We start from the raw sequence: 21187 nt of genomic DNA, 5'->3' as shown, positions 1-21187 counted from the left end.
CGTGGTGCCGTGGAGATGATGCCCTCTCTACAATTGTCAACATGTGATTTAGAAAGAGAGCTGCGTTGTCTGGGACTATTTTTAGATATTGAAATATTAACACTGAAAAATTGACTGTTGAATATTCACATATTCCAGCGTTCATTTATAATAATAGACTAATTTATCTTTACTGATTTTATATTTCAAATACTGCCCTTTTTGCTGTATGCTCAGTTTAGAGCAACATAAAAACTTCAGAATATATGTACGTATGATCCAGCTCAAAGGGGGTCAGTATTGATTGATGCTTTTTCTTTGATGCATTGCTGTGTTTGTCCACAGGAGGTCACCAGTGACAAGCCAGCCCACTGTTCCCCAAGCTACACTCTCTGGTATGTTGTTGATTAATTAAAACTCTGACCCACTACAGTCCCCCCCCAAAGATAATAAGGGCAAAGGAAAATCTCAGCTCACCACATGTATTATAATTAATTAAAAAGAAAGCTGAGTGGCATTCATGATTACTCAATTGAAAAATAAATCATTTAAGAATTATATTTCTATACAACAATGCATATAGAGATGCAACTAACGTTAATAATAAATGTATTGTATTTGTATGTGTACTGTATATATTTTATTTATCAGATAACACTTTTTATTTATCAGATAACACATTTTATTCATCAGATAACACATTTGTTTTGGCCAACTTGTAGATGATGTCCTGTTAGAGACAGGACATACAGAATACAGAATAATAAGAACTACATTTAATAGTGTTCTTAAAATGTAAACTGCATGTAATATTGAGATATGTTCTGCTAAAAGTCAAATTATTCCCACTATGTAATCAAATTTTGATAACAGAGACAATGCATATATAATATGTAAATAAGCATACCCCTTGCAGGTTAATTTTAGAAAAAAAATAATAATAAATAAATAAATAAATAAAACATTCACATATATATACACAGACTATGAACAGCTGAACAAAGCAGGCAAGGAAGGGACTGTAATACAATATATGTGTTAGAACAAACATTTAACGGTAACATTTTAATTAAGCCGGAGAGTGAAAAAAGACATTTACGGTAGAAGCCAATTCATTTGTATTGGACTTACTTTTATATTGCCATTTCTACTTTATGTCTGTGCTCATACAGGAGTTTTACTAAAACATTATTTTTTGTCTCTAAACGAAGGTCTGTGCAATTAAGTAGCCTATATTTTATCTCATTGTAACGTCTCTAAATTGGTACTTTCAACTCAAATGAAGAAAAAAAGTAAATAAATAAAGAATGTTGATTAAGTCAATTATTGTCTTTAATGTGCAATGATTTAACTTGATTAAAATGTAGTGGTTACATTTTTGTCATGTTTAAACATATATTTTCTTCTACGTTTCTTCACTAACTGGCCAACCGACTACAGAGTATATGACTAATTATTAGTTATAGTGAGTGACTAGTTATTGTACCTGACATGCCTGTGTCCTTCACCAGAGGAGACGTACCAGCAGATGGCTAGGGAGACTCTGGATGAGCTGGACTGGTGTCTGGACCAGCTGGAGACCATTCAGACCCACCGCTCCGTCAGCGAGATGGCCTCCAACAAGGTGCCCAACTGTCCAACAAACACATTATCAAATCCAGTGTGGCTATGTCCATTAATTAAAACATACTCCAGGATCACTACAAAAGACAATAAGAGACATGCCACACCGTTGTACCTTTCTCAATGTGAAAATTATCTTAAGCCATTGCCATTTTTGCTTATTTGCTTTTGTGTTTAATTTGCTGTGACTTTCTGAATCTCTGAAAGTGTGACAGACTGACTTCCGGAAATGTATATTTGTTTTTAGATGTTTGTTGTGAATTTCGTTTGTGGGTGCAGACAGACCCCTAGTGGCCAAAAGCGGACAGTGTTGGGTGTGTGGGAGAGCAGGGGGATTCGTGGAGGGGAGGGATGGGGTCCTGATGCTGCCGTCTCCCGTAACCTTGGTTGCTATCGAACAGCAGCAGGGTCTAGCCTTCCTTTTTAATCATTGGCTTTCCATCCTGACCACCAGCCATGTGGTTTAGGCAACAACCAATGGAATACAAGCATTTTTTCCTTTACTAGTGATGCATCTTAAAGCAGCAGTAGCAGCTATCATTGTTTGTAGTATTCTGCTTTCATTCAACTATATGCAGTAAAATACTTTGAATCATGCAAGTCTCAGTCTTTGAACTGATTATTTAGTTGAAATTTGGGTTGCCATCCAATTGGTGAGGCTACAACTGGAATGTGGGTGTGTGTGATGAGCAGTTGAAGTCTCCTGGGGTAAATAATGAGTGTGAATAAGATCTGTCTTTTAGCAGCCACAAATAAGCTCCAAAAGCGAGTGCCAAAATGGAGGTTGACACATGAATACTCCTCTCCAGTCTCTCACTCCACTCACACCCTTGCTCGCACATATTTTCGACAGACGTACATACTGTCTTGTCGCACATGCGCAGGAGCGGCAGAGCACAGACAAACACATGCACGCGCCTGCAGCCACACTGCCTGATTAGCTTGCAAGGTCTGTCTACAGCATCCAGGGAAATGGCGCAAAAGGCAGAGCATTGGAGAAGGATCAGCTGCCTATAGCATCAGCATCACACCTCAGGCGTTTTGGAGAGCTACAGCATGGATTGTGTTGAAGGAACGGACTAGGACACAGGACACGGCGCCCTGACAGGGAGTGTGAGAGCAGTGAGAGACAGCACACAGCGGGCTGATGCACCGGTAGGACTGGGCCGGGCCTGTGGAGCTGGACCGTTGGGGGAGGGGCAGCGGAGGAAGCAGAAGGAGCAGCCTGTTTTTCCCAAACATCGGCTCGACTCTCCAGCCTCTGTCTGACCACTTCAGGCCGAATCCATCTCTCTGTTTCTTGACATTGGTCCTTGTGCTTGTGTTCCTGCTCTGATGTTACGGCTGTCATATGAGCTTTCTTTGCCATCTCCACTGTTTGGTCATCTTTCCTTCCTGCCATAACAAGCTTTACATCACAAACACATTCATTGTTTGGATATTTTACTCCTTGTTAAGCTACCGATGGCTTAGAGTGGCATCATTTTATTTACACTTGTCCTTCCCACTTTCTGTGCTCTTCCCTTGTGTGCCCTTCACACAGTACATCTCACTCTGTTTTCATCCATCTTCTTTCGCAACTCTCCTCTGCGGCTCTAAGTGGATTTGGGTCAGTGTGCTCAGCAAATGGGATGAGATGTAGTCTCCAAAGTGACCAGATCCAGGGGGCTCCTGATTTCCACATCAGGAGGGGGGGATCATTGATTTCGGACCACTGACTCAGGACTGAAGGCCAGCCTGTTTTGGGGTGCTGCATGTAGGACATCAACCCTGTCCTCACCCCCTTCCCCCCACTCCTGTCACCCCCGCCGCTCTGGAGTGTCGCAGGTTCAGCAACTGTGGGCTCTCGCCACACACCCTGACGACGCCCTCATGCCACTGGGGTGCATGTGGTGCCCCAGCTCCTCTCCACTACAGGACCTCCTGCCTGTGCCCCCGGTCCAAAGCCAGTGCGGGCATCAACATGGGAGTAGTGGAGGCCATTGACCCGGCGCCGTCCCCCTGCCCTTCGCCCGTACCAGGTGGCTACAGGCTGCCCCGCTCCTCCAGCTACAGCCCGCTGCAGGGGAGGGCAGGGGCCGAGCTGGACCTTGGTGCGGCCGGAGGGGTCCTGGATGGGGGTGGGAGCGGGACTCCAGTGGAGCGCAGGACGCCTTTTGTGGATCTGTTCTGTGAGACGTGCTCCAAGCCCTGGATCATTGGCTGGTGGGATCAGGTATGGCTCAGAGGTGACACAAACTAAACATGGCCTGGAAGCAGCCATCTTGGATAGAGGCTGTGGACAGTGGATGGATCTGTTATGCTGTCATAGTTTAGGGGTAAGGGGAGTGTTCTGTCCCGAAAGATATATACGTAGTAAATAGACCTACTACTGACAAACACCTAAGTTTAATCAGCTGCATCAGTATAATGAACAACAATTTTCTGCCCCTGGCCACCAGTTCTGTTCCATTGTTTTGTGTGTGCTGAACTTGAGTAGTTGCATATTAAACTCTGGCAGTGTGAATTCTTGTCCTGGCCAGTTCAGAGGAATGCCTGAATGCACATTATAGTAGGTGTTTCTGTTCCCTTCACTGCAGGTACACCATTGTCACATCATGCCCATTTCTATCCTCCGCACCTGCGTCCCACATCTCTCTCTCCCTCTGTGCTGCCTAAGGCTGGCTTAAATGCAGACTGGAGGAGGCCAGGCCTGCTGTCAGTGAAGGACAGTGTTATTGTCTCAGTGCTGAATACAGCTTAGTTTCTTTAGGTGTGCTTACATATCAAGGATTTATAGACACTGATTCACTTTCTATTAAGTCAGTTTTTTTGTAATTTAGAAACCAAATGTATTTATTTTATTTTATTTCTGTATTAATCACTGTGAATTATATAGTTTGAATATTCAAATGGAAAGTATGTGCAGGAGTCATGAGACACTGCCCTCCTGGGTGTCTGACATATGGGATCTATACGAGTGTTGTGTGTTTGTGGTCATGCATGTGCACGTTCTCACGTTTGCTTCATTAGTCAGTGTCAGTGAAAGAGTGTTGTTTGTCCTGGCTCTCGGACTGGCACCGTGGAAGTGTTGGTTGGCAGCTATGACTCAGCGTTACAGCATTAGGGAAGGAAAGAGTGAGAGAGAGCGAGAACGAGGGGGAGGATTTGGGCTCAGACTGCTACCGAAGTGTGCCACTGGGTTTGATTGGCTGCTTTTTCAATTAGTGTTAGGGAACATCTTTAATCATGAGACTCCCACTAAATATCCCACAGATTCCCATTAAATATTTACAGATGTTCAAAGCAGTTATGATAAGTGTATTTGGGGGCAGTGGAGGAAATTGTTGTTTACATTGTGGAGGAGGGAGAGCAAAGTTAAAGCAGTGAGATACTGGAGGAGCACTGACCTTGGTAAAGGTCGGACACCTGCCTCAGATTGTCACCCGAGCAGCCACCGCTCGCATCGAGCTGAAGGACTGAGGAGGCAGTTACCACAGCAACCACTCCGGGTTTCCATGGAGACGGTTATGTGTGAAAGATCAGTCAGTGGGACACAGAGCGAGGTCCGGTCCAAACTGTGCCTTCACATGTGACAGACAACAGAAAAAGACAACAATCACCTTAGTACACACCACAATGTCTAAAATAGAAAGAAACTGCATTATCGGAACACTCGGATAACTGACTTAATCACACTGATTGTCTTTCATACACTTACATTTTCACTATTACCAGTGTATTACCAGGTATATGAAGGCAACATGGAGCAGAGCCACTGTATGTGCACTGCAGTGAATCAACGATCAAGACACTAAAAGTAACTGATGCTTTGAACAGGATGTTCCCAGCCTTGGAAATTAAGAGGAATGATTCATGATAAAAAATGTCTCACCTTTTAGTTATTACTTAAAAAAAAACCTTATGTAATGAATGCGATAACAACTAAGATGTTAAGTCAAATGTGAAAATGTATTCAGATCTAATGGAATATATGCATTATTTATACCTCGTAACCCTAAGCATTTTTTCTCTGATTTGAATCACTAACTTGTTGTTTCTGTGTTTGTCTCAGTTCAAAAGAATGCTGAACCGGGAGCTGTCCCATTTGTCAGAGATGAGTCGCTCAGGGAACCAGGTGTCAGAATACATCTCCACAACCTTTCTAGGTAAAGGCTATTCTGAGTAAACCAAGCAGAAATAACACTACACCTTCAACATTAGACAAGGTCAGATGCATCCTCTGGTGTCTGACTCCGGCCTGTTGCTCCTCCTCAGATAAGCAGAACGACGTAGAGATCCCATCGCCAACGCTGAGAGAAAGAGAAAAGCCCATGTGTCACATCAGTGGAGTGAAGAAGCTGACGCACAGCTCCAGCCTTTCCATCTCGGCCATGCCTCGCTTTGGCGTCAAAACCGAACATGAGGATGCTTTAGCTAGGGTAAACGCAGAGAAAACTATAGTTCCTCGACTGGCTATATCATACAGCATATACCAAATTGTTCTTTTTGCATTTAACAGGAGATGAATGACTTGAACAAGTGGGGCCTTAATATCTTTCGGGTGGCAGAGTTTTCTAATAACCGACCCCTCAGCTGCACCATGTTTGCCATATTCCAGGTGAGGAGAACAAATTAGAATTAAAAAGTTTTGTATTTCTTCTGCTCACTCTGGACCACTCTGAACTGTTACAGGAAAGAGATCTACTTAAGAACTTTAGGATCCCTGTGGATACATTTGTGACATACATAATGACACTAGAAGACCACTATCACGCCAACGTGGCCTACCACAACAGCCTGCACGCGGCCGATGTCACTCAGTCCACCCATGTCCTGCTGTCAACACCCGCTCTGGATGTAAATATCCCTACAAGCAGATACTTTGAACTTAAGATAACACATATGAGAGAATTGTGAAGTATAATTTGTCTTTGTTGTGACAGGCTGTTTTCACTGATCTTGAGATACTAGCTGCATTATTTGCTGCTGCCATTCATGATGTGGACCATCCAGGAGTGTCCAACCAGTTTCTCATCAACACAAGTGAGAGTAACACATTTATGACATCAAAGAGCATTTTGATGTCAACTCAAGATTCAAAATGTTACGCTCAATTTCAAGCTCTTCTACGTAATTTGGTGATTTGAGGTTACCAGAAGTTATTATTATCACTATGAGTATATTATTATTTGTTTATTTGGTCGGGACAGTACAAAAATTATACACGCTGGATTGTAGCTATGGGCTTATTTCAGTCCACTGTCCAACAATCACTCTCACAAACACACTCTCATTCATACTTGGACACTGGAGGAAAGGTGGGTGAAGTGGTCTCCCATCCAAGTACTAACCAGGCCCATCCCTGCTTAGCCTACAAGATCATTGACAAGTTGGTATGAGACAAGTGTAACTTGTAACTTAGTGTATACTACTAGAGAACGGCAGCGCCTTACTTGAAGTCATAGTCATATATTCATCATGTTTAGATTTTTACTGGAAAAGAGCATAATCATTTATCCGTACAGTTAGCATTTAGTCACTTGGTACATACAAGGTCTGCAGTCGACTAAACAAACTCTGGGTTGACTGAAGAAATGCTCTGTGTGTGCATCAATTAATTGACTAAAAATGGGCGTCCAATTCCTATAAAAATAGCCGACTAAAACATTTGGTTGACTCGGACCAGTGACCAATGAATTAACTTAACTAAAGGCGTACAGCCCTGGTACATACTTATACAGACATACGGATATTTATGGATGATTGCAATTATTCCCTACATTGAGTACAGAAAATAGGCAAATTAATTTGCTCAACAGCCAAGTTTTGACCTGTATGTTTTTCTGTCCCTTCAGACTCCGAGTTGGCCTTGATGTACAACGATGAGTCGGTGCTGGAAAACCACCACTTGGCCGTGGGATTTAAGCTGCTTCATGAGGACAACTGTGACATTTTCCAGAACCTCAGCAAAAGGCAGAGACAGAGCCTGAGGAAACTGGTTATTGATATGGTGAGTATTTGTCATCCATATTGCAAAGAAATCCCCTCTGCTCTGTTTCTAATGACTGTATTGTTCAATGTATTTCATAGGTTTTGGCCACAGATATGTCGAAGCACATGAGTTTGCTGGCAGACCTCAAAACAATGGTAGAGACCAAAAAAGTAACAAGTTCAGGCGTGCTACTTTTGGACCACTACACAGACCGCATACAGGTAAGATAATTCAATACTTCTTGACATTTTTCGAAATTAATTCATTACGAAATTAATTAATTCACATATTGTATTAATTCAACCATTATTTTATCAGGCAAAACATAATTAGGCCCGAGCGCCACAAGCTGGCGAGAGGCCTATTAATCTCGTAAGGCCGTGCGAAGCACGGCTGCAAAAGTGCGCACGTAGTGCGCACGAAATCGAGCGCGAAGCGCTCGCCCACTTCCAAACACTCACTAACGCACTCCTTCACTCACGCACGCCCCGTGCATACTAATTAATAGTAGGAAAATGGAACATTACCGTTGTAAACGGGCGAAGCCCGTGCAAAAGTGCGCACTAAACGAGCACTTTACATTGGGATGACGACCGCGAAGCGGTCGTCATCCCAATATAAAGCGTTCCCCATCTCTTGCATGTTCCGTGCATATAAGCATGTAATGCAAAAATTGAACATTATTACTGTATAGAGGGCCAAAAACACAAAGTGGGCGGAGCCCACTCAAAATTAACGAAAGTACCCGTCAGTGACCAGGGACCCACACCATGAGGTAGGAAAGCGCGAGCGCTTTCCGAAAATGTATAGTTTATGTTATTTGAAAAATGGGAAACATTGTTTTCGCATCGGAATATTTAGGCCCGAGCGCCACAAGCTGGCGAGAGGCCTATTAATCTCGTAAGGCCGTGCGAAGCACGGCTGCGAAAGTGCGCACGTAGTGCGCACGAAATCGAGCGCAAAGCGCTCGCCCACTTCCAAACACTCACTAACGCACTCCTCCACTCATGCACGCCCCGTGCATACTAATTAGTTGTAGGAAAATGGAACATTACCGTTGTAAACGGGCGAAGCCCGTGCAAAAGTTCGCACTAAACGAGCACTTTACATTGGGATGACGACCGCGAAGCGGTCGTCATCCCCATATAAAGCACTCATTTGCGCTAAGTAGCTCACGAATACGTTCCCCATCTCTTGCATGTTCCGTGCATATAAGCATGTAATGCAAAAATTGAACATTATTACTGTATAGAGGGCCAAAAACACAAAGTGGGCGGAGCCCACTCAAAATTATCGAAAGTACCCGTCAGTGACCAGGGACCCACACCATGAGGTAGGAAAGCGCGAGCGCTTTCTGAAAATGTATAGTTTATGATATTTGAAAAATGGGAAACATTGTTTTCGCATCGGAATATTATTCTTTCTTTCTTTCTTTCTTTCTTCTTCTTCTCGGGACCAACCCCCCTATTTTTCACCCAGTGAACATTGACGAAAAGTCACAAAAATGTTCACACCTCTAAAAATCGTGCCTCTCTACATTCTGGCTATTTCCCTTTTCTAAAATAAAAAAAATTGGCGCGTCAGCGCCCCCAAATGTACCAAAAATGCATTGAGAGATGGGAAATGACCCAAAAAAAATCTGATCGTAGAATCATGAAATTTGGCGCCGAGGTAGATGGTGACAAGAGAAGTAAAAAATATTATTACGGCAACGCCGTGCGCCCAACCAAATGTCGGCCATATTGCTTCAAAAATGGCTAAACATGACTTCGGAGTTTTTCCAAACGTCGTACTTTTACGAACTCCTCCCAGGGCGTTGGCCCTAAAAAGCTGAAATTTTGTGAAAATGCTACTGAGGAGTGGGACATCAAAAGTTATCCAAATTACTTTGATACCTCTCACGGTCTCGGTGCGGCGAAGCCGCAAACTGTAGCTAGAATTTCAGAAATCTCCCATATTTAAAATTTCTGCCGTTTGCGCAGATAAAGTCCGAATTGCGTCAAATTAGAATCAGTTGTTAAACTCTTTGCCCTAAACCTACTTGAAGTGAAATAAATTCATTTGGCGCCACAGCGCCCCCTACAGATTTTATATGGAGGTTAAATGTTTAGTTTTGCGAAATTATATGAAATTTGACACACAACTCAATTTTAGCATCCCCATCAAAAAAGTCAATGAGACCCATGTCATAATTGTTATGGCGTTGCCGTAACGATGACCGAAACCTTTCATGTTATTCCAATGGGGAAATCGCCAGAACATGTTTACACTTTAGACTTTCACAAACTCCTCCCAGGGCGTCAGCCCTATTAACCTGAAATTTGGTGAGACTCATCTTCAGGACCATCAAAAGTTATCCACATTTTCATTCAAAGAGTCACGGTGTCTGTGCGGCAAAGCTGCACATTTTGCCAAGAATTCAAAATAAAATAGCTTTTTGATGGTAAAACAAAGGGGAGAAGATGTGACAGCGTCACAGATTCAGCAGTAGGCGTAATAAAAGGACAATTGGGGCGCGTTAGCGCCCCCTCCTCTTGCGGCGTGGCGGCGGTGTGGCGGCGGCGTGGCGAGGGCCGATCATTGCCGCTTGCGGCTATATTTATTATTATTATTCACAATGCAGATTTTTTTTGTCAGGTTCGGTTGTTTAGGAATAGATTGTTTAAGGTTATGCTATGATTAAGTTACGTGTATTGAAGTTTGAAGTATTTATAGTTACAAAATCCCTTATAACTCATGTGCAAATTTTCTTTGATGTAAAAAGGCAACAGTGGTTTCAAAGTTTCCACTGAACGGAACTTTAGCTAAACAGACTATGGATCAGGCATTAAACTTGGAGAGATCTTGGTAAATTAATTATTGTAGCCTTTAATTGACTAAAAGCAAATAAAAATCCTGTTAACAAATGCTGATGCACTTCCGAGCTCATAAAGTGATGTCACTGTATCAGATCTACAGTATCAAGTGTCCTTCCAAGAGGGTTTAGCTCCTCTGCATTTGTTATCTCATACCATCAAACCTCCTGTGTGCTTTGCACTACTTCCACAAATTTCCATTTTAGGATTCCTTTGAGGCCTCTACTACCTCAAGATCATACAACTGAAATATTCACTGCACTTTTAACTAGGGATGTAACGGTATCCAAAACTCATGGTACAATATATTCAAATTATATTGTGATATTTAAAAGTGCCTAACATAATTTCAGAAATGCAACTTTTAAACTCTGTTTAAAATGCCTTGACAAAGACTTGGTACACTTAATTGCTGTCATAGTCTAAAGACTGTTTAGATGTGGCTGGAACAAAACAATGCATTTAAGCAAAGATAGATATATATTTTGGGAGTGTCTACAGAGCCGCGGTGCGAGGCCGAAACTGCCATGTTATTTTGTGCCGCGGCTCCTGAAACTGCTGCGCTATATGACCGTGCCGTTTTAGCGCCGAGTTAAGGTTAGGGTTAAGGCTAGGGTTAGGGTCAGGGTTAGGGTTAGGGTTAGGGTTAGGGTTAAGGTTAAGGCTAGGGTTAGAGTCAGGGTTAGGGTTAGGGTTAAGGTTAGGGTTAGGGTTAGGGTTAGGGTTAGGGTTAAGGTTAAGGTTAAGGTTAAGGTTAAGGTTAAGGTCAGGGTTAGGGTTAGGGTTAGGGTTAAGGTTAAGGTTAAGGTTAAGGTTAGGGTTAGGGTTAGGGTTAGGGTTAGGGTTAAGGTTAAGGTTAAGGTTAAGGTTAGGGTTAGGGTTAGCCATGAGGCTATATGGCAGTGCCGTGGTTCCTGAAACTGCTGGGTTATTTGACCGCGCTGCGGCTCTCCAGCCACGGCCATATATTTAAGTTTTAAAAAATTGAATGCATGTCTGTTACAAAACTAGGTTTCTCTTGTGGATAAATAAAGTCATTCTGGTATGTATTGTACTTAATCATGCTATATCTGACTTGTGCACAGGTGTTGAGGAATATGGTGCACTGTGCTGACCTGAGCAATCCAACCAAACCTTTGGCCGTGTATCGCCAGTGGACAGAGCGCATCATGGAGGAGTTCTTCAGGCAGGGAGACAAGGAGCGGGAGCGAGGGATGGAGATTAGTCCCATGTGTGACAAACATACAGCATCTGTGGAAAAGAGCCAGGTAAATTCACAAAGAACATTGTTTAACATCATTCTACAGGGCGCAAGAGATAGTGGTCAGGTTCATTTGTATTGCAGAATGAATGTGTTGGCATGGTTTATGGTTAATATCACTGTATTTACTAGGCCACATGAAATTAATAAATCAATTAATGAGAGGCAAAAAAGTAATTAAAAAAATGTCTTGTTTTATTTGTTTTAGATATGACATTCTAATAATGGTATCAGTAATTTTAGGGATGTTTCCATACATCGGCTGAACAATTAATTATAGCTCAGAAAATACATTTTGTTGTAATTTTAACAAAAACTAAAGGTTTATTTGTAAACTTAACTATGACTCAACTTCATTTTTTGTGCAAACTTCATTAACAACTGCCTAAGAAATCCTTAAGGATACTAAAAGATTTTTACAGCTGTATGCAATTTTATGGTTGGATGCAACTGTTGTGGCATGGTCTATGATTTATTTATTAGTGATTACTGGCCCTATGGTTACGTAGGGAAGGGTAGTGTAAGTGAAATTTAAAGCGTTTTCCCTCCATCTGAGATCTTAGCAACATCCTTTTTTAAATAATAAATCCAATATATTGTAGACTACTGTGATCGCTGTGGGGGCATTTCTGACTGACTACAGCTCTTCCTCAGATCCCAGCAGTCAACCCTGTGCATTTTTAATCAAGCAAAATCACATGACTGTACTTTTCTTCATGTAGGTGGGCTTCATCGACTACATCGTGCACCCGCTGTGGGAGACGTGGGGAGATCTGGTGCACCCTGATGCCCAAGAAATCCTGGACACGCTGGAGGACAACAGAGACTGGTACCAGAGCACTATCCCACAGAGCCCCTCGCCTCCGCCGCTAAAGGACACGGAGCTGAACGCCTGCATGGACAAGTTTAAGTTTGAGCTCACCGTGGAGGACAGCTCAGAGCCAGAACAGGCAGAAGACAATGATAAAACTGAGAATCATGTGGCCCAGGACAGCAGTCAGGGAGAGGAGGAGGACGGGAAAAAGGAGGAGGACATGGAGGAGACTGAGGACATCATAGAGGAGGAGGACGAGGTGGCGATGGAGGAGGAAGAGGAGCAGGAGAAAGAGCATCTGGAGGTGCGCGCTGACAAAGAGAGACTGTCTGACACGAGCCCTGTAGAGGAAGAGGAGGATTCTTCTTCACAAGCGGAAGATACATGAGATTTGCTTCAATATCTTCCTCCTCAGTTGCACACATTATTTTGCTCAACTTTTTAATGGCCAAACCAAGAACAAATAAAGACTGCAATGACATTACAGACCTTTGAATCTATTTTTCAAAAAGGGAATAAATAAGTCACTTAAAGAAAAGTTACACATCAACTGTAGATTTGGAGTGGTCACAAGTCTTTCGATGGATTTGACAGCACACAACTTTTGAGGGTTTTAAGAGAAAATGAATGAAGCGTAGCACAGAAATGCACACACATGAAGTGGCACCAAGAGTATTTCATATATAAACACCGATGCAATGTGTTTGAGCATGCATTAGACATGCAGAAAACCTATAGTCTATATACTGCATGTATACATGTACACTTGACTGTCGGTTTGTGTGTGTGCATTTGGTGAGGGACACTAATCAGTGATCTCTTTGGAAAAAGCCATCTTTTACTGGAGTACGTACTAGTGTTCAGTCAGTATTAGTAGTTCATGTCAGTAAGATTATCAACAAAACCATTCTCCTCTAAAAAGCTACTTGTCTGAGTGAATTTTTCCCATTTTTGTCAAAAAGATGAAACTCAACAGAGAAAGAAGAGGAGAATGCTGCGATGAAGGGGCCGTCCTGGTCCTCTTAACCCCTGTTTCCCTTTACATGGAGTGCTACTGGTTCAAGATGGCTCTGTGCCTTTCTGAAACACCAGCTTCCTGAACGAAGCTGTCGTGAAGCAATGCATTGTGGGACAGGAGTGTCTTGAGTTTTGTTTTGTTTCGGATTGTCTCTTGTTAGCAAATTCTCTTACTGTTCATGGTATTGTGCCGTGTATCACACACATGCATTTTTGTGGTTTAAGCTGTAAAGTCTTCCTTTGTTGCTCTTCTGGTGAAATAATAACTCAGAACTCTAGCTGCAAAGCAATCATAGCCACCTACACAACCGCCAATGAACTCTTTCCAGATTACAGTTATGTATTTTTTAAATGATTTTATTTTATTTTATGAGAATAAGCCATGTGATGCTTTGAAGCATACGTTTTGCCTATAATTTACTGTTTAGCACTTGCTAAATAATTTCAAAGGGTACAGAATTCTACCATCAGCTGATAGAAACCTTAACTTCTACCAAGTGTTACTGTTCTCTCATAATCGACCATTTTCACCAAAGTAAAGAATGGAAAACTTCAGGTGGAGCCATTGTAAGGATGGTTTATTTTGAAAATCAGGAAGGAGAATGTCAGGGAAAAAGAAGCACGACTTGGCCAAAAAGAGTGTGGCAGTACCTAATCATATTTGTTTTGTTTGATGCTTTTGCCTTAATGCTAGATGCAGGATATATTCCGCTAGTATAGATTAAAATTTTAATAGATCCTAGTATATTTATATTGTGACAGTCTGCCTATTATGTGAAAATCCATGCGTTCATTTGCATTGGAGGATGGAGGGGGAGAGAGACACTGTTGTCATCTCATTGTTGCACAAAGAATGTCTTGTTTTGTATCAATGTTGAAATGGGGACCCTATAGTTTGTTACTACCTGGAGGAAATAAGAATAGGAGTTATTCAGAATAATTTAGATGCCTTTTTATTATATTTTGCCAATGGGAAGTGTGGTGTTGATAAACAGGGAAGATGGCTAAAGGGTCCATGACATTTCTCACATGTGTTTTGTGGTCTTCAGATCTGATTGGCACTGGTTTGTTTCAGTGTTTGTTTTAACAGGGTATAAACAAAACCATCTTGTGTGTGGTTCTCTTGGAGGAAAGAGAAGTTCCTGCGGGTCAGAAACTTACTCTGTGCGACAGGAGCCTGTGTGTTTGACCAGCTCTGTCCCAGGACGGAGCAGCGCCTCAGGGCCTCCACACGCGTCCCTCTGGTGGACTGGAAATCCAGGATCACCAATACACCTGTTTTTAAATAATTGATTCCCATATGCATCAGCCTTTTACTTTTATGATGTTGCTTTGTTTTTGTGGCTTATTGTAAAATCAAAGGCTACAAAAATGTTAATATTTAATTGCCATACAAACACAATACTGTAGCAATTGTTTCTTATTAAAATTATTCAATTGATTGATTGCTGCCATTGTTTTTAAGATGAAAAGAAAACCATGGGAAGAGTTTTCTTGTTTGTGTACAGTTTATTTTTATATCATTCTGGTGGCTGGTCTGGAAACAAATCCCTTATTGACGATAATAGCTATAAGCATTATCACTCTTGTAAATAATGTAATATTGGATTGTAAAATAGAAATTTATCAAGGTCATATTAATGAATAGCCACTTGAGGTGTTAAGTGAATCACTGAAGCACTGCAGGCCACATGTTCAGCTCATTATTGATTCTTTGTTGCAAATGTCCACATTAATTGTTCGAATCAAATCTTTGTACTAGCACTTTATTTCATCAGGTTTCTAAGCAGACTGTTTGTTTCAGGTGATGTGCAGTCTGTCCTGGTGGTTTGCTCATGGTGGGCTATCCCTTGTTGATTATTATCCAATGGGCCAAATCACATGTCTTTGTGAAGTAGTCAATGATTAGGCTATCTTTTCTCAGTGCATAACAAACTTTATTTAAATGTCTATTAGAGATTTTCTTTGGGGCTACCTAAGTCAAATATGTGCTTGTGTAGTCACTATGGCTGTGACTTTCTCACATAAATGTGTCCTTAACCATGTTAGTGCTATCACCACCTCTGTTTCTTAGTAACTTTGAAAACTAACCTGATGATGTTACGCCCCCCGGTGGCCGAGCTGGCAGGTTATGTTGTCACAGACTTCTCTGGGCTTTAATTTCTGTGTTCCTTCACAAGAAAGATTATTAAAAGGGGAAAACAAAATGAAATGATTGTAATATGTGTACATGATCTTGTTGTAATGTGTAAATGTGTCCGAGTTATTTTTTATTATATTATTTTTATGAAGGTTTATCCTCTTAACAGAGCTGAGGTGTCATTTTGTGAATAAAATGCATTTAATAAGCAAACATCTATATACAAAACAATAAGATAGTATATCAGTATATTTTTCTTTTATTTCACTGTTCGGTACTGTAAAGTGTGTTAAAATACAAATAAAGAAAGAGTTTTATAATAAATCAAATTCATGTCTTCGGATTTGTCAAATGTAGTATTTTAATTTCATGTCGGATGGTAAATATAAATATTTAATGCGCTGTCTCTCAAAAAACCTGAGAAAACCTACATCCATGGAGAAAACCCTGAGAAAACCTACCTGTTGTCACGACATGGCTGCACAGCCTTCTCCCACGTTTCCTCAGCGCTTCACTCTGCACCAATCACAGCGGGCCCAGAACGCATGCGCACTAATATTAGCGGAAGTGAAAATCCTTGGAGCTGTCGACCATTTATTAGCTGTTGTTCTGTACTTCCTATGTTCTTCCTATAATAATATACTTATATCTGCTTCTCTTTGCTGATAAAATAGGTACATGCTGCGGATTCACCAATTGAATGATCGATTGAATTATTGTTTACAGTTGTTTGAAAATGTACTGGCATCTTTAAGCCATTCATTAGGTTAGCATTGTTGGATGTTCGCTATCTGTCTTATAAATATTCGAATTTTGATGCAGAGATTACTTTTGATCGTTCTGAAAGCTATGCATTAGTTATTGTAGCTACCCGTATTCATCTTGTATAACATTTCGTATTTCGTTTGTAACAGGTTCTTACCCAAATGGCAATAATGCACTGTCACTGTTTGGTGCTGCTGCTGGCTGTGGGAATGTCAGCAGTGGAAGTCCAACGACCAAGAGGTGTACCATTAACAAGTAAGAATTTAAAGCTTTAGTTTTGCCTCTGCGTGGGTTTCAGATATATGACAATATAGCACATTCCATAGCAATTAACTATTCAAAATCAAAATATATCTTTTGAATGGGCAAAAGTCCTCAAATGTCACCCATCCGTGGGTTTTAGTTTCCTGTTATATGCAACAATTTGAGAACTTTTTACCATTAAACAGGAAGAAAGTCAGTGGGTCAAGTCCTCTACAAAAAACTAATTGTTCTGTCTGTTTGTTGAAAAATACAGTTTTACCTTTTAATTTAGGCTCTAAAATGATGTTCAGCAATTCATGGGGATCTTGTATTAATTTAATGAGTTCATATTTTAAATGTAATGCTCGCTCCTGTAGTAGTAGTTTGTAATGTGCAGAATCCTACCTTTTCAATCACAACCGCAAGTTTCTGCACTGACCGCACTATTATTTTTAGAACGACCATTCTATGAAGAAGGGAAGCCTTTTACGTGCTTGGACGGTTCCCGAACAATCCTCTTCAACAGAGTGAATGACGACTATTGTGACTGCCAGGACGGTTCAGATGAGCCAGGTGACAAAATGCACCGATTGTAGTATTTGGGGAGGTAAATACAATTAAACATAACTATTCTTTTTTAACTCTACATTAAGGCACCTCTGCTTGTCCCAATGGCCATTTCCACTGCACTAATGCGGGTTTCAGACCTGCTTTCATTCCTTCCTCTCATGTCAATGATGGGATTTGTGGTAAGAATGTCTATTTCACATGATTTTGGGTTTATGTATGCTTAACAAACAACATACACTGATAATATACTATTCACAGACTGTTGTGACACCACCGATGAGTACAACAGTGGTGCTGCCTGTCAGAACACCTGCAAGTGCGTAACTGTGTGAACGCTGCATTATGCCTGTTGTTTTGTGCACCTCATCCATTCATTTATTTGTTAACAGGGATTTGGGACGCAAGGAGAGAGAAAGCCTTCAGAAACTAGCAGAAGTGGCTAAAGAGGGATTTCTGCTCAAACAACAACTTATCCAGGAAGCCAAAAGGGGTTTAGAGGAAAAGAAGGTACAATAGAAATGCTGTTAAGTTTTTTTTCTTATTGTCCTAGAGGGTAAATTGTTGTTTCTTTCCAAACAGGCCAAATTGACAGAGGTTGAAGTCAGTAAAAAGGGTATGGAGGAAAAAGTTGAGTATCTGAGAACTATCAAAGAAGATGCTGAGAAGCCAGAAAAAGAAGCTAAAGAGCGCCATCTCAAGGCTTGGGAAGGTAATTGCATGTTTTGACTTTGTAACACCTGTTGTTGTTCTTAGCCTTTAGTTGATGAGGTTTATGGGATTTGTATTATTTTATACATTATCTACAAGGCAAAAGAAATACTTACATTTTGAATATTTATTTTTGCATCATATTTTGCCCTCGGCATTTTCCAGAACAAAAGGCTGTCATTCTTATGGAAAAAGACAAGGCTAAAATGGCTGAGGTGTTTGCTGAGCTAGATGATGATGCTGATGGCAGGTAAGTGTCCACTTTTATGTACCGTGATCCCTCTTGCAAATAAGACATTAAGTCTCTAGAGGTTAACCTTTTTAAATAAAGATTATTAAGCATTTGTATCATGGCTTTATTTGCTTTTGCCAGTGTTTCAGTGGCAGAGCTTCTTACTCACTCCGAGCTTGACCCAGATGCAGACGGATCTTTTACTGAAGTGGAAGCTCAGGTAGCTTATTTTATGTCATCTTTAAATACTTTACCATAGCTGGAGATATGAAATGCAAATATTCTGACTTATTTGTATCTTTATAGGTCTTGTTGGGAGTGGACAGAGTGGATGCAGCTGCTTTTGAGGCTGTTTGGAACGGTATCAAAGACAAGTACATTTCTGAGGCAAGGCTTTATTTTAATCACTCATATAAAGTGTTTTATTTAGACTTTTTATAGTTTTAAGTTAGACCCATTTTTACTTCAGGCCAAAGCAGATACTCCCATAGAGCCACCACAGGAGGAGATCAAGGAGCCAACACCTGACAATGACTCAGAGCCATACCCTGATGAAGACGTCCCCGAGGAAGAGGATGAGGAAGAGGAAGACGAAGAAGACGAAGATTCAGATGATTATAAAGTAACGCGTTTTTTTTTTCTTCCATGAAACATCTGCGATAACGAGTTTTGTTTGTGACTCACTGCAAGGTTTGTGTTTGACATGCAGAGTCCTCCCACAACGAACACTCAAGAAAAGAAGCCCGACGAAGATGAGGAAGGAACTATGCCGCCCTATGATGAAGAAACGCAGCAGCTCATCGACGGTAGGCATGCAAAACTAAATGAGTCAGCGTTGAGTGAGTCACACTGTTCAACATCAGGGAAGGATCTGGCTGTATACTTAGTTTGACATTTAACAAAGCAAATCATTGTATAGTGCAGAGCAAAAATAAACACTGAACTATTGCAACAACAGTCTTTAAGTAAGTAGGTACGTTTCTTCATTTTTTTTTAAGTTTATTTGAATGTTAATCTTGTTTCCAGTTGCTCAGAAAGCCAGAGATGAATTTGATGCAGCAGAGAGAGCTCTCCGGGAAGTGGATGATCAGATCAGGTAAGTACTCTGTCTGCATTTAAAGGAGCTTTTTTGACAGTAATACAATCATGTGATGGTTATCCAATTACTCTTAACTTTTGTGGTGCCCATTAAATGCTTCAATGGCTAACTTTTGCTTTATTAGTATGCATTTAGTGAATTGACCAGATCCATAAAGGATTCATAGTATTTTTCTTTTTTCTTTTTTACAGAAACATTGAAAAGGAAATCTCATTTGACTTTGGACCCAGTGCAGAGTTCGGATACATGTACAGCCAATGTTACGAGTTGACGACTGGAGAGTAAGTACAATTTAGGAAGAACAAAAAACATTAAATTCTGTGTTTTCTGTGTTATTGTTTTGTCACAGAGCACTGGTGACGCTATGATAATGAATGTTTTGCATAGACCTGAAAACACACACTCTGAAGATTTTTTTATTTCAAGGGAAAATACTCTATTGTGTCCCGTAACGCTCATGTATTGCCATAAAATCAACTAAAATGACATTGGTTGTGTAGCCTGCATCTAAAATGAAAACGGCATGATATAACAGCATTCTGGATATCAATCATTCTGTCTTTGTAAACCAAACAGTAAATTACAGTATCTCGGCTGGATTTTGCATAATCTTTTGCATTGAGCATGTTCCACTTTCATTTTAGGTACGTTTACAAGCTCTGTCCATTCAATAGAGTATCCCAAAAACCCAAATTTGGTGGATCGGAAACGAACCTTGGGTAAGGAAAACTAATGCTTTGCCCAGTGTTGTACGGATCTATATACATTTCGAATGATTGTATCTTTGTAACTTCAGGACATGGGGCAAATGGGCAGGTCCCGAGGATAACATCTACGCTGTGATGAAATATGAACATGGGACTGGCTGTTGGCAGGGACCTAATAGATCCACCACCGTAAGACTCGCAGGCGTTTATGTAGCTCAAATAATTGTTCCATTGATCGCATAAGTCTATAACGTCCCTTTATGTTTCAGATAAAGTTAACTTGCGGAAAAGAGACAGTCTTAATGTCTACCTCAGAGCCTAGTCGCTGTGAATATTTAATGGAGTTCACCACACCAGCCATTTGCAAGGAGCTCAGGAGCCCAGATGAGCATGATGAACTGTAGGAACGCTGCATCGGTGAGTAGGTTTTTGTGGAGCTGAAAAAGAGAGGCCCTCAAGGGAAACGGCTGTGAACGGCGTTGCAAGAGCGACATGACGATACAATTACAGATGGCACATGTTGTACCTTTTGTGAATTGTGGTGTCTGAGCCGAGCGCTGTGTCCATTTTTTTTTTTGTGAGGAATCGGGTGAAGAAAAAGGGAGAAAACCAGGCAAAGACAACACACAAAGAACAAGATAATATCAGTTTTAAGATGCAAGTTTATTTGAAGTTGGGGTTTATCTGAGAACACAACATTGAGGTTATTTATTAAGGTTTTGATGCATATTGAATACTTTTTAATAATTCACTGTCAAGATTTCATGTAGCACTACTTGGTAATGGTTTAGTCTTATTTTCTGGTTTGGATCTGGTGATATTTGGAAAGCCAAATCCTTAAGTGATATTTAAACCGTTTGAGAACTACTGTATACCAATTAGCTAATCATTTAAACATAACTATACCATAACTACCAACCTTGCTTTTCCCATTTCCTTCAATTCAACCTTTACTCTTTCAGATTGCTCCAGCCAAAGGGACCACCGTTACTGTAGCCGCAAGTTGTTCAACCAAGATGCCATTTTAATGTCACTGTCAATAAATAATTCCATATAGCTGTAATGCATTTCCGACTTTCAAATCTGTTGTTTTTAAAATGTATTAGTGTAGTATCATTCCATTGTTTCCAATAAAACATTTTTAAAATCATCTCACCAGTGTGTTGAATTGAACCATAATTGAGCCATTATCCTTTATTC

At 40.8% G+C, this 21187-nt stretch overlaps 2 protein-coding genes and 1 long non-coding RNA gene across 5 annotated transcripts in view; 2 read left to right on the top strand and 1 right to left on the bottom strand.

Annotated features, from left to right (window-relative positions):
- pde4a (phosphodiesterase 4A, cAMP-specific) overlaps window positions 1-15992 on the top strand; it is a 69316-nt gene extending 53324 nt beyond the window's left edge. For 2 of the 3 annotated variants that reach the window (XM_072443122.1, XM_072443123.1), the window contains exons 5-15: window positions 325-374; window positions 1491-1603; window positions 5657-5750; window positions 5860-6023; window positions 6104-6202; window positions 6277-6441; window positions 6528-6627; window positions 7440-7594; window positions 7675-7797; window positions 11517-11699; window positions 12415-15992. In XM_072443122.1, the coding sequence (XP_072299223.1) occupies window positions 325-374; window positions 1491-1603; window positions 5657-5750; window positions 5860-6023; window positions 6104-6202; window positions 6277-6441; window positions 6528-6627; window positions 7440-7594; window positions 7675-7797; window positions 11517-11699; window positions 12415-12894 (1726 nt within the window). In that variant the 3' untranslated portion in view covers window positions 12895-15992. Of the gene's footprint in view, window positions 1-324; window positions 375-1490; window positions 1604-2211; window positions 3818-5656; window positions 5751-5859; window positions 6024-6103; window positions 6203-6276; window positions 6442-6527; window positions 6628-7439; window positions 7595-7674; window positions 7798-11516; window positions 11700-12414 lie in introns of those variants that run through there. The other variant, XM_072443124.1, reaches the window with a different exon arrangement.
- LOC140358357 (uncharacterized) lies at window positions 321-5196 on the bottom strand. Its single transcript, XR_011926705.1, has 3 exons — window positions 4992-5196; window positions 1488-1611; window positions 321-371 (listed from the first exon to the last, which is right to left on the bottom strand). It is a non-coding gene; the product is annotated as an uncharacterized lncRNA (long non-coding RNA).
- A 568-nt stretch (window positions 15993-16560) lies between the features above and the next one.
- On the top strand, window positions 16561-21139 carry prkcsh (PRKCSH beta subunit of glucosidase II). Its single transcript, XM_072443130.1, has 17 exons — window positions 16561-16683; window positions 17128-17244; window positions 17325-17420; window positions 17500-17557; window positions 17631-17748; window positions 17821-17950; window positions 18115-18199; window positions 18323-18401; window positions 18488-18563; window positions 18646-18803; window positions 18891-18987; window positions 19208-19277; window positions 19472-19561; window positions 19925-19999; window positions 20077-20176; window positions 20257-20404; window positions 20950-21139. The coding sequence occupies exons 1-16, from the start codon at window positions 16590-16592 to the stop codon at window positions 20389-20391; spliced, it is 1578 nt and encodes a 525-aa protein (XP_072299231.1). The 5' UTR covers window positions 16561-16589; the 3' UTR covers window positions 20392-20404; window positions 20950-21139.
- Window positions 21140-21187: the final 48 nt, after the last annotated feature.

The sequence above is a fragment of the Eucyclogobius newberryi genome, unplaced genomic scaffold (genome assembly GCF_026437365.1).
Source record: "Eucyclogobius newberryi isolate DKJ021-1_F unplaced genomic scaffold, fEucNew1.0.hap1 SCAF_13, whole genome shotgun sequence".
Classification (NCBI taxonomy): domain Eukaryota; kingdom Metazoa; phylum Chordata; class Actinopteri; order Gobiiformes; family Gobiidae; genus Eucyclogobius; species Eucyclogobius newberryi.
This window is presented reverse-complemented; position numbering and strand designations above follow the sequence as displayed.

Coding starts and splice junctions, on each gene's coding strand:
- prkcsh (XM_072443130.1), top strand. CDS start 16,590: ATGGCAATAATGCACTGTCACTGTTTGGTGCTGCTGCTGGCTGTGGGA. Junction 17,245..17,324: donor GGACGGTTCAGATGAGCCAG/GTGACAAAATGC, acceptor CTCTACATTAAG/GCACCTCTGCTTGTCCCAAT. Junction 17,558..17,630: donor GCCTGTCAGAACACCTGCAA/GTGCGTAACTGT, acceptor ATTTGTTAACAG/GGATTTGGGACGCAAGGAGA.